This window comes from Dermacentor variabilis, unplaced genomic scaffold (genome assembly GCF_050947875.1).
Source record: "Dermacentor variabilis isolate Ectoservices unplaced genomic scaffold, ASM5094787v1 scaffold_211, whole genome shotgun sequence".
Classification (NCBI taxonomy): domain Eukaryota; kingdom Metazoa; phylum Arthropoda; class Arachnida; order Ixodida; family Ixodidae; genus Dermacentor; species Dermacentor variabilis.
The window spans coordinates 64,213-75,238 of NW_027460381.1; the positions used below are offsets into that span (position 1 = coordinate 64,213).

At 40.8% G+C, this 11,026-nt stretch overlaps 2 protein-coding genes across 2 annotated transcripts; both read right to left on the reverse strand.

Moving 5' to 3' along the window:
• Positions 1-1,641: 1,641 nt before the first annotated feature.
• On the reverse strand, positions 1,642-8,842 carry LOC142568576 (uncharacterized). The gene is made up of 9 exons (XM_075678456.1): positions 8,791-8,842; positions 8,519-8,716; positions 8,376-8,423; positions 6,817-6,867; positions 5,665-5,712; positions 4,400-4,602; positions 3,492-3,651; positions 2,651-2,788; positions 1,642-1,959 (listed from the first exon to the last, which is right to left on the reverse strand). The coding sequence occupies exons 1-9, from the start codon at positions 8,840-8,842 to the stop codon at positions 1,949-1,951; spliced, it is 909 nt and encodes a 302-aa protein (XP_075534571.1). The 3' UTR covers positions 1,642-1,948.
• Positions 8,843-9,147: 305 nt separating this feature from the next.
• On the reverse strand, positions 9,148-10,819 carry LOC142568577 (uncharacterized). The gene has a single exon (XM_075678457.1). The coding sequence runs from the start codon at positions 10,567-10,569 to the stop codon at positions 9,148-9,150; it is 1,422 nt and encodes a 473-aa protein (XP_075534572.1). The 5' UTR covers positions 10,570-10,819.
• Between the last annotated feature and the right edge of the window lie 207 nt (positions 10,820-11,026).

The following is an 11,026-nucleotide window of genomic DNA, read 5'->3' on the forward strand; positions in this document are numbered from 1 at the left end:
TTACTAACAAGAACAAAACTAGACAGCACCAAACACTTTTCAGGCTGAGAATACAAGGCAAAAGCAATTAACTGTATACTAAGACAGCTGAGGCACCACACCATAAGTGTTAGTTCTCTCCAAAATACAATTGAATATGTCCAACAGCAACACAAAAATTGCAATGGAAGTAACTAAAAAAGCATGTGTGATCATCCAGACCAAATTTTAAAAATGCTTAAACGCAACCACCACTAAGCACACCAACACCAGTCCACACATGAGTACAGTGTGGGTTGAAAAATTGCTGAGGGAACTACTGACATCAACAGCAAAGAATAAAATAGAATTAACAAGGCTGAACAACCAGATAATTAAATCTATATGAAGAGAATGAATGTGATTGAATAATAAGCTCGCGGGTGAAAGATAAAGCTAAGAGCTCCAAGAAATCAACCTATTAAGAACATGAAACTTGAACACATTGTGTTGCTTAATACATGAAGAACGGAAACACACAAATTTCTATCTTAATTTGCCCACAACAAAATGATCAGAGCTTAATATAGAGAACAAAATCACGTGTTATGACTAGAACTGCTACAGATCAGAGCCTGCTATAGGTTAATGAAGCTGAAAGCTCAAAGAAATAAATCTTCTCAAGCACATGAAAGTGTTCCCTGGATAATGAGCACTGATCACACATTGCTTAGCGCATATAAAAAAAGAGAAACAAGCTTGTACCTCAATTTGTAGCTTGTAGCATAAACAAAACAACGACCTGTTATGACTAAAACCACTACTGACTAGAGCTTGTTGCAGGTGAAAAAGCCAAAAACTCTGAGAAATGAATCAGTATCAAAGACATGAATGTGTTTCCTGGATAATGAGCACCGACACGACATACTGCTTATGAAAAAGCAAGCACACAAATCAGTACCTCAATTTTGTCTACTACTAACCACTAAAGCTCTGAAGCAGAAAAAAAATCTGTCATTTCTTGTGGCAAGAAGCATTAATCACAAGAACCTACGATGGGTGTGCATTAAAAGTAATCTGCAGAGTGATAGCAATGAGGTTGAGCTTTTTACACAGCAATGAATTAACAGAATAACTCGCAAATAACAGCGATACATCAGCTGAATGAACAGCATGACTGCAGCAATGCGAGATTGTTAGGGTCAATCCACAGCAATGCATCCTTCTCTAAAAAAATTGAGTTTCTACTAGGTTTAAAGAAATGGAATGTAGTCCCCCGCAATATTTTAGGTGAAAGTAATTTTTCGACATGGAGAGGGCAATTTAAAGTTCATTGAATGGCACAAATCCAGGCGTTAGAAAACGCACAGCCATAGTTTTAACGTTTTGTGCAATGTTGTGAGACATGCACTTTTGGTTAGATAAACTTATGCTTTCATTGAAGGAGGTTTGCATAACCAAAACTTTTCTTCCCTTACAAAATTAAAAACGACCAAATCCGATAAATTACACAAAAAATGGTAGCTTAGGAAAACATGGAACTACTATGTTAGACCTGCACCTAAAGCATACCATCTAATGAAATTTTATTTGGATCTAATATTGCACACTTTCTCTAAAGAAAGCTTGAATTCCTAAAAAAATATTTTAAGAAATTTTTAGACATGAAATTTATGTGGCCCTCTCATTTACAAAATATTTCGCCCAAGAAATTTTGTTAGCTCATCTCTTTATACATAGCGAGACAATTCTTTAATAAAAAAATCAGAAATGGTGGAGTTTTCCACCGAGTTCGACATGGAATGATTTTGCGCGACGTAACAGCATCAGTAGAAAAAAAATGTAGGAAAAAGACAATGCTGAAATACGAAGAGTAAAAGTAACTCAGTGCTGCTGTGAAGACATTCGGGTACTTGGTAGCTGCTGTAATCGGGCACGCTAATACCATGGCAGTGGCAAGGGATTGGAGTACAGTTGGCAAGGAGGGTACTCATTCAGCATCTGATCGGAAGACAGGAAGGAAATCCATTTTTACTTGTTGCCAGTATACAACATTCAGTAAAGCAATTGCACCTATAACATGTTCTGCCTTTGCACTCGTTTGTGTTGCATCTGCTCCCATAATGAGTTAGTACCTGAAAGCATAGACTCATTCATGGCTATTAGGAACTCCAAAAGGTTCACAAGGCAATGAAAGCCTGTGAGGTGATACAAACACATAATTAGAGCGCAAAACCTAGCTTCAAGGTGTCAACGTACACTGTATTCAAGGCCACACTGCCAACCCTGCCGACTACTAGGCACACACCTTATGCAATCTCCCCTCTATACCCCCACCTTATTCCACACGCTATATATAATGCGTATCAATATACTACCCGGCAAGACACATATGTTCTTATGACTCCCTGTGCGTATGCTCACTATCACTTAACCAAGGCAAAGAAAATTGTGCGTAGAAGGCTGCAGGTCGGGCAGGAGGTTCACACCAGCTATCACCTGTATTCAAACTGTGCGCACCTTCTACAGAATAAAACACGTCCAAAGAAAAAATAAGGGATTCATTTGAATTCGAGGCACCGAAGGACTTCATAGTGGCATATAACACTGAGTTGAAGGTCGTACCTCAGATTACGAGCTCTTGTGAGAGGCCGATGAAGACTACTGCAATAGTTCTATTAAAAAAATGTACCTTCATTTGCGTCTTCAATGGATGCTGCAGGCTGTTGTTTCAGGGCACCTGATGCTCTTTCTGGCGCATGTCTTAGCCATGACTTGATGGCATCTTCAACAATCGTTGTGGTTCCTTGCGGAAACTGTGTTGCAGCAGCTGAAATCCACCAACATATATATATTGTTAGTGTAGTAACCACATTTTCTTCAACAGTGTCAACACATGTACAAGAATGCTGCCAGCATTGACAAACCACAATGTATCTTGTAAAGCCAAGACAAATTGTTTTCATCTGTATTCATGTAACAGTATAATGCCACATTGCTGAGGAAATCTCATATTCCCATTAGCACTCAAAATTTGCATATATATTGCATTGATGGTCAATTTTGTGTAACATGTTTAGTGTGCAGTATTTGAACTATGTACCGAACAAATTTGACATAAATCGCATCCTACTGCTGGACTATTATTTCTCAAAGGCATATGTGGAAGTGATACTGCTATGAAAGAACATGTGCCAAGTCAGAGCTATGTTTAGCAGTAGTTGGCCACAAATGAGTCGTGTTGGCAGTTGCCGCAGCTTGAATTTCAGACATAGCATAACAGTTGAAACAAACTCACGAAACAATGCAAGCACTTGGCAGAAATGCACTCAAGAGGAATAATAATGAATGACTATGAACTGCTTGCACACAGCGAGCTGCTTAGAAAAATTGGTCACGAAGCAGGACACAATGAGTGCACATTCTCTGATTAGTTTCCTGAAGTACCCATAACCGTGTGAAATAGCAGGGCAGTGTTGCAACTGTCTCAAATTTCGCTTTATCAGCAGAAGAAAACACAGTATCAGGCTTACCGATGATTGCGCTTGAAGCTTTGAGGTTTGAGAAATTGAGTTTATTTTTTCTTCCAACCCAAGAGAACTTTGAAGCCAGCTCGTCAGATAAAAGGTGTGCTAACATGCGCTTGGTTGCAGCGTTTGCATTCTTTCCGCCAAGTTGCATGAGCTCACGCACCTGCAAGATGACAGGGAAATTGAAGAAAATGCAGTGTGGACCACACATGGTTATCTTAATCTTTTACAACCTAGAATTTGTTACACACCACTGAAAGAACAGCTTGCATACTTTGTCATGAAAGAATATCTTGACAAAAAGTACTTTGCACGTCCTCAAGTAGAAGCTCATCTGTTATCAGTGCTGAAATATCTGAATTCTTGTGCACCCTCAATTAGGATGCGCCCCCTATAGACATGGCCCTTTTAGCAATACACCCGTGTTCAGAGTCGGCAAGTAAAATCGTGGCATCATACAAGTTGTTTATAGCACTGACGGTTTATTGTTCTAGCCAATACACAATAAACTGACCAGACTACTAGAAAAAGCTGTAGAAAATGGTAAGGCTATAACTCACATTATTCTCTATTTCTTGAGCACAGACAATAAGATATTTTGATATTTATACTGTATTAAAACTTCCTATGCTAATCCAAAAAAAATTGCATACTATCTCAACTACACACACACACACACACACACACACACACACACACACACACACACACACACACACACACACACACACACACACACACACACACACACACACACACACACACACACACACACACACACACACACACACACACACACACACACCATAATAGCAGAGAATTGCTTCAATTGGTCATTTTCCCGGGAACTACCATCAGTTTTGACTATTGGAGCCCACATGTCAATTTAAAATATGCATGGTGATACTTACCAGAACTGCAACTTTTTCTTTGTCAAGCTGCTCACTGAAGGCTAACAGCCTATCCAAGGAATCAAATGGCTTGTCAATAAGTGGCGACGTTGTAATCACTGCATGGGCAGGCAATACTTCACATAATTTGTTAAGCATCTCTCCATGTTGCTGCTGTGTAAATCTGATGATGTTGAGAAGCCTAAGAACGTGTTGCTTGAAGTCTCCAAACAGAAAGACGAAAGCATAATGCAACAAAACATGCTAGATAGTATTGCACTATCCGCTACACAAGAAGGGTATCAAATAAACTCGTGGCACAAAGGCAATTGCCAAATGCTGCAGCAATACGCCTTATATTAAAAGTGGTGTTCCGCATCAAGCTAACTTGTCCGCAAAGTGTCAGGTTCTGTAGATATTCCTAGGGGTGGTCAGCGCAGCCCAGACGAAGGACAAAAGGAAGTGGACGATAAAAGTACGCTTCCTTTCGTCCGAGCATACTTCCTTTTGTCCTTCGTCCGGGTTGCACTGTGCATCCCTAGGAATATGTTCAGTCACCAACTCACCCAGCTTTCTGTGTTAATTTAGGTTCTGTAGCCTGGCATTCCAAGCAGAAACAATGTTACCTAAAAATATTAAATATTGCAGCTTACTGCTGTTCAGCGTCCTTCGACTAGGATGTAAGAACAAAGACAATAAACAAGTTCTTTCACACAAGTGGTACGGCATGCATCAGCCTTAGGAAATCTTGTTTGCGTGCACGATTGAAAATAATTTCACTATATTATTAATATAGTGGCACCTCGTTAAGTACCTTAACAGAATAATAATGAGGTATTTACTAACAGCAGCACCAATCCAAAATGAATGTTATGCATGTCACAAAAGGAAACTTGAATACAGTAAACAGCAAAACCAAAGGCTCAGACAACCCTCTTTACCACCAAACATACCTTTATAGGAATCATTGCTAGTCTCATGTGTTCCGTTCACATAAGCTCCCAATGCACCATTTAGTCTACAAGAGACTTTTGGTAAACCTACTGTCTCCAAATCGGTGTTTACTTTCTAGAACGAAAGTGTAACATATTTTACCGTTTTTACCACCTGTCAACAGACATGTTTTGCGGCCGTTTAAAGTAATTTTGTTAGATAATTGTTAGTTTGGCATGACTCCTCTTTTTGGAAGATTCCTTTAGAACAAACATTTTACTCACTCTTGACTGGTTTACACGATCATCCCCCATATTTTCCTTTATATACAAAAGTGTTTATCAATGAGTTACCTTGATCTCTCCCGAGTGATGCGTCAAATGGTCGCGAGCGTTCTTGACCTAGAATAAGAAATTTCAACTACATTGCTCTGAGAATTATGCACACACAGCATACAAAGTCCTTACTTCTATGCATAAAATGGCCCCAGAAGAAAATGCAAATTATCGCGTAACTTTCATGTAGGGTCACAAGCAATTTTTTGTTACCATAATGTATTCTACATTTAACTTGTAATATAATGATGAATTGTAATACTAGTGAATGACCAATAATAAGTAAACATATGAGTTCAACATCTTTTCAGCATGCTTTCTCCAGAGGCACTTAAGAATCACTTTATTATTACTGCAATACCCTCTCTGGGGGATTTTAACAAGGTGGTCTACAAAGTGTTGTCATCCCTTTGTGTCTGCGTCAGTTCGTTCTGTAAACACTATTCTGGTTTACAAAAAATGCAATACTAAACAAAGTTTACATATATTATCTGGCAAGGTGACAGGCTAAAGTTGAATGATGGTGCAATAAGTGCTGTCAGTGACAAAAAAATGAATAATATGTTTAGACAAACTGAGTAGCTTTAGATTTCATATAGATCAAGAGCAGAATAAATGTATGATAATGCCTTCAGCACTACAACTTATAAACTCTTCCAGGACAACATTTCAATCTAGTCCCATGCAATATGTAACAATCATCAGGCTGTCCCAATTCTTGATGTGCCTTATTTCTCTCGTGAACTCACCTGACATGCCGTGATCTTTAAACAATTTTGATAACGATAACTTATACACTCATTTAAAGTGAATATGCTTGCATACATAGTGACAACCAGAACGAACATTTCTAAGTGATAAATAAGGGGAAGCAAGTATCACAAAGATCCTAGAATAGCTAATGACAGTTTATTATTAAAGAAAAATTCATCTCTTAGTTCTCCAAGATTAGTTATTGCACAGTTCCCTATCTTTCTGGTCTTTTAGTTCACAGCTACAACATAGAAATATAATGAAGTGTTCCTCTCTAATTAAATATTATTTAATGCTTCTAGCCAAGACAAAAAATGAACTTCTTGTGTGTACTGTGGGATGGTACATATGCAGCTGCAACCATGCACTGGCATTACATAAGCATTGACAACAAGCTCGAAGACAAAAGATACTTACCCACACAAGAGGTGTCCTTCTCACAAAGTGATGCCAATTCCTGAAAATCACCTGCATAAGCAACAAGACCTGCTCACAGCTGTACTAAAATCTGCAATCATGCCATGTAATAAGGCAAGTGTGGTGACAAAACAGGGTCAAGCCCAAGCAGACACACAGACTAACTTCCACAAGGCTTTATTAGAAAGAGGTGCACATATTCATGCCTATATGCTTATCAGTCACCAAGCCTTTGTTGATGTCAGTGCTTGTGTGTGTATGTGCCTGTCCACGTTCTGTCACTGCACTTAAAATATACCAAGTACGTATGTCTACAAGCACGGCTGAACCTCAATTCTTCTGAAAGTCTGCTTATACTTTATATTTTTGCTACTTGCCACTTCAATCAAGTACTGTTATTAAGAAACATCTACACTGGACCCTCAAGGTGCAGCAAATGGTGGTTTGCTGTACTACTGAGGTCAAATGAAACACTAACAGCGGAGCGCGCGGCAGAATCACAACTGAAGGTATAGTGTGCATTGTCCAGTCATCACTTTTAACAGGCACACCCCCCGTTTGACTATACTGCACAATGATGCTCCCCCTATATTGCCATTTTTTTCTGTTCTGGTTCTCTATTATTTGAAAGCGAGAAAAGAAATATAGAAGAAAACAGAAGCTATAATGCCCCAGTATGGGGTGGGTATTATTGCATGGTGCGGCAAAACATTACGGGCTATGGGCATCAAATGAAACGTGAAGAGCAATGCACCTGCTATAGTGTGCACTTCATCATTACTGCAAAGTCACCTCTTTTCACTTTCAAATGAAAGAAACATGAAAGTATTGCAGCATACGGGTAGCATCATCACGCAGTGCGGTCGAACGATGTGCATGTCTGTCAATGGCAATGACTGAACGGCGTAGACTATACCTTAAGTTATGCTTCCACCACGCACTCCGATGTTTGCTTTCATTTGACCCCAACAGTAACCAAGGAAAGTAAACAAAGGCCATAACTTTTTGAAAATTTTCTTCATTGGATTTAATTACTTAATTCTCTTACACTACATGACCATAAGCTCTTGGCACAAAAGAGAGACACCTTAAAGGCCGGTGGCATAGCCAAGATTCTTTCGTAAAGCGAGAGAGAAGAAAGAGCAGATGGGGTACTCTGCCAGCTCAGACCATGCCTCCCCATAATAATTGATCCTCTCCTTTTATCAGTGTGGTCTTATTTGTGCGTGCCTGCATGTACTTATTTGTAGCACAGATTGCCTTCTGCCAGTTGGGTAGCTGCAATACCCACAAACCAGATCAAAGTGCTTTGCCACACATGCACACACACAAAATAAGTGAGAGGAATTTAAGGCAGCAAAATGGGCAAGTTCGTTGGGGCATTTTGGCATACTTAGAGTGTTCAAAAAAAAAACAAGACGCAGTGCACGAATAAGATAAAACGTGCATTGAACACAGGCAGATACAGCTTGCATTGGTCAACAGCGCTGGGAGCGATATGTTAAACAAATGTTGCCGGCATGTTGTTAGTAAATAGAAAAAAAAATGATGCTTCTTACTTTCACTGCAGCCTTCAGATTGTTCTCCACATTCAGCAGAGGCCAGTCCTGGGAGATCAATATACAAAATATTATACTACTTACAATTTATTACAAACAGGGGAGCTGCCCTGTGCCACCTACAGAATGACGAGAAAGATTACCCAGTGGGAAATTCCTAGGAACAGGCACTGCTCCTTTTTGTTGCGTTTTAGCTGGTGTTTGTGATGCCTCGGAGTCATCAGAGTCTGACCATGGCTGAGGTAGTTTCCTTGATCTCTTTCGTGGAACATCTGAGTCTGTGTTCAAATCTGAGTCCCGTTCACTTCGGTTGAGCTTTCTCCTTGCCAACTCACAGGTTCCTGAGATGTAAGAACACCCCCTGTGAGTACTTGTATTTTTACACAAAACTACACAGCTAGCGACTGGTACATACCAAACAGCCCCTTTACAGACACCTCAAAGCATTTCCAAGAAGCATCCGGCATTGCTGCTTTTTTTACCATTGTGACAATCTTGTCTCCTTTAATGTGCTCTGGTGGCCAGGCACAACGATTCCCTTTTATCCATGTTGATGGTACCACTTCAACTTCTTGCAGGGCCAAAAACTCAACGATTGCATATGCCATCTAGAAAAGAAAACTATGCTTAGAGTTTTTTTACAATCATATCTTATTAATGGCTGCATTCACACAATAGCAGTAGCACTCAAAATGCATTAACCATGTATAACAGAAGCTACTTGCAGTAACAATGAGACTAAAATCTCCTACACAGGTGCAATGTCTGGTTTCTAGGCAGTATGCAGCTGTGGGAACACTATATACTTGTTACCGAAAGGGAACATCACCATTTTTTGCAAGTTGCGTACATGCCATATTTTAGGATGAGATAGGGAAGACACAACACAGATGCAAAGTCTGGATGAACTGAAGGGTACGGTGTACCAGTCTTCTTTAACTAGGAATTCTGGACCAATAATGCATGGTTCATTTGAGGCCTTCAAGTGGGCAATGTTTTTAGCCAAAACAACATGTCCATTTTGCAGAAAGCAGCAGTCCTTGTCACTTAGAGAAATAGTGAACTCCCTAAATGATAGCATCTTGTACTGAGGAGGACAGCACCCCGGCAGGAGCAAACCGTGCGTATGTTGACGGAGCAGTGCGGGCTTCTCATCCAATGGATGGACGATGTTTGCTTCAGACTGGGACTCCACCAAGCGGTTGTACAATTGCTGCAGTGGCTTGCCATGTTTTCGCAGCTGTCGCTTGATTGTCTGCATATGATTCTCAAAAGGAAATGCACTAAAGGAATCTAAATGCCCATATCTTTGAACATCGGCAAAAAGGTGTATTAGGCAGTGCACATTGAAGGAAACGTGCTCATCTCCATAAAAATCACGAAAGTCTCTGACAAAGCAACGCAGGAGTTCTCCAGCAAACACAGCATGTTGGCGACAGAGCTGCGGATTAGCAAGTACCGAGAGAGAGGTATGAAGGACGAGGAAGTGCTGGTACAGGCGGTCTGTCAAACAAAATTTAAGAATAAATGGGCCAGTGTAAAAAAGAAAAAGCCTGAATTCAACAGCCTTCCAGCGGTCTAATTCATCAAGACCTCGTGGTTTGCGATGAAACTCACTGGGAACAGAAGCTCGCACAAGGTTGCTCTTTTCATTAAAAGTTTGACGTTGGAGTGGCCCAAAGCGTACAGCTAGTGGTCCTGAAGTCCACAACGTCAGAAGCTTCTTGACTACACCTAGCAACACAAGGTGCATGTAGTCCAGGGGTACATCATCCACACAGTCAATTGGCAAATCTAGGAGAATGGAATCCCCTTTGTGATGTTCACTATCATGTTGTTCTCTGAAACTAATGTTTGTACGTAGGGGGCAGTCCATTTCAAGAAACACAACTTTTCCGTTCATATAAGTCCCCTCCACAGTACATTTTGGGCAGCCACTATAGCCACCATGCCCTTTAGTTGCCATTACAAAGGCTCGTGCAGGAGCATCACAAATGATGGCCTTCACACTTACTTGAGCAACACTGCCATCTACAGCAACACCTTCCGAAATCAATTCTTGCAACTCTACAACGAATGGCCTCAGAAACTCCCTCGAGGATGCTGGCTTTGACAGCCCAGCAAAGGCACCAACAAGAAACGGTGTTCCATTGCCACAGGCATGGGCAATACACTGAATAGGCCACAACTGCATTTTCGAACTTTTCGATAACGGAAGACCGTCTATGTTGAACGACAAGGGGATCACAGATGGCGGGTGTTCGACATGACACAGTATGCGCAGCAGCCCAGCTTTAAGCCCAAAATGGCAATATTCCCCAGGCTCTAACGGTGTTAACCCGCACTGCTCTTGCGCTTGGCGCGGTGTGCGGAGAAGAGTACGACCATCTTCGGGTAGTTCTGCTAAAGAGGGCTGGCTTCGTAACAACTTCAGTAAATCTGTAACTGCCCTTCTTTTGATATTGTGTTGAACAGCCCACATTCGCAATTTTTCTTGAAAGTTGCCTTCCGAGATCACTTTGTCAACACTGTGTGTCTCCTCCCTGTCGACAGGATTCGTAGAAAGTGGGCTGCTTTGAACAACCGCATAGGAAGCAGTGTCGACAGCATACGTTTCTAGTGAGCGTGTATGAAAATCGGCACGCCGATAC

Coding starts and splice junctions, on each gene's coding strand:
- LOC142568576 (XM_075678456.1), bottom strand. CDS start 8,842: ATGCCGGATGCTTCTTGGAAATGCTTTGAGGTGTCTGTAAAGGGGCTG. Junction 8,717..8,790: donor GTCTGTAAAGGGGCTGTTTG/GTATGTACCAGT, acceptor CTTACATCTCAG/GAACCTGTGAGTTGGCAAGG. Junction 4,603..5,664: donor ATCACTCGGGAGAGATCAAG/GTAACTCATTGA, acceptor TTCTGTTTGGAG/ACTTCAAGCAACACGTTCTT.
- LOC142568577 (XM_075678457.1), bottom strand. CDS start 10,569: ATGCAGTTGTGGCCTATTCAGTGTATTGCCCATGCCTGTGGCAATGGA.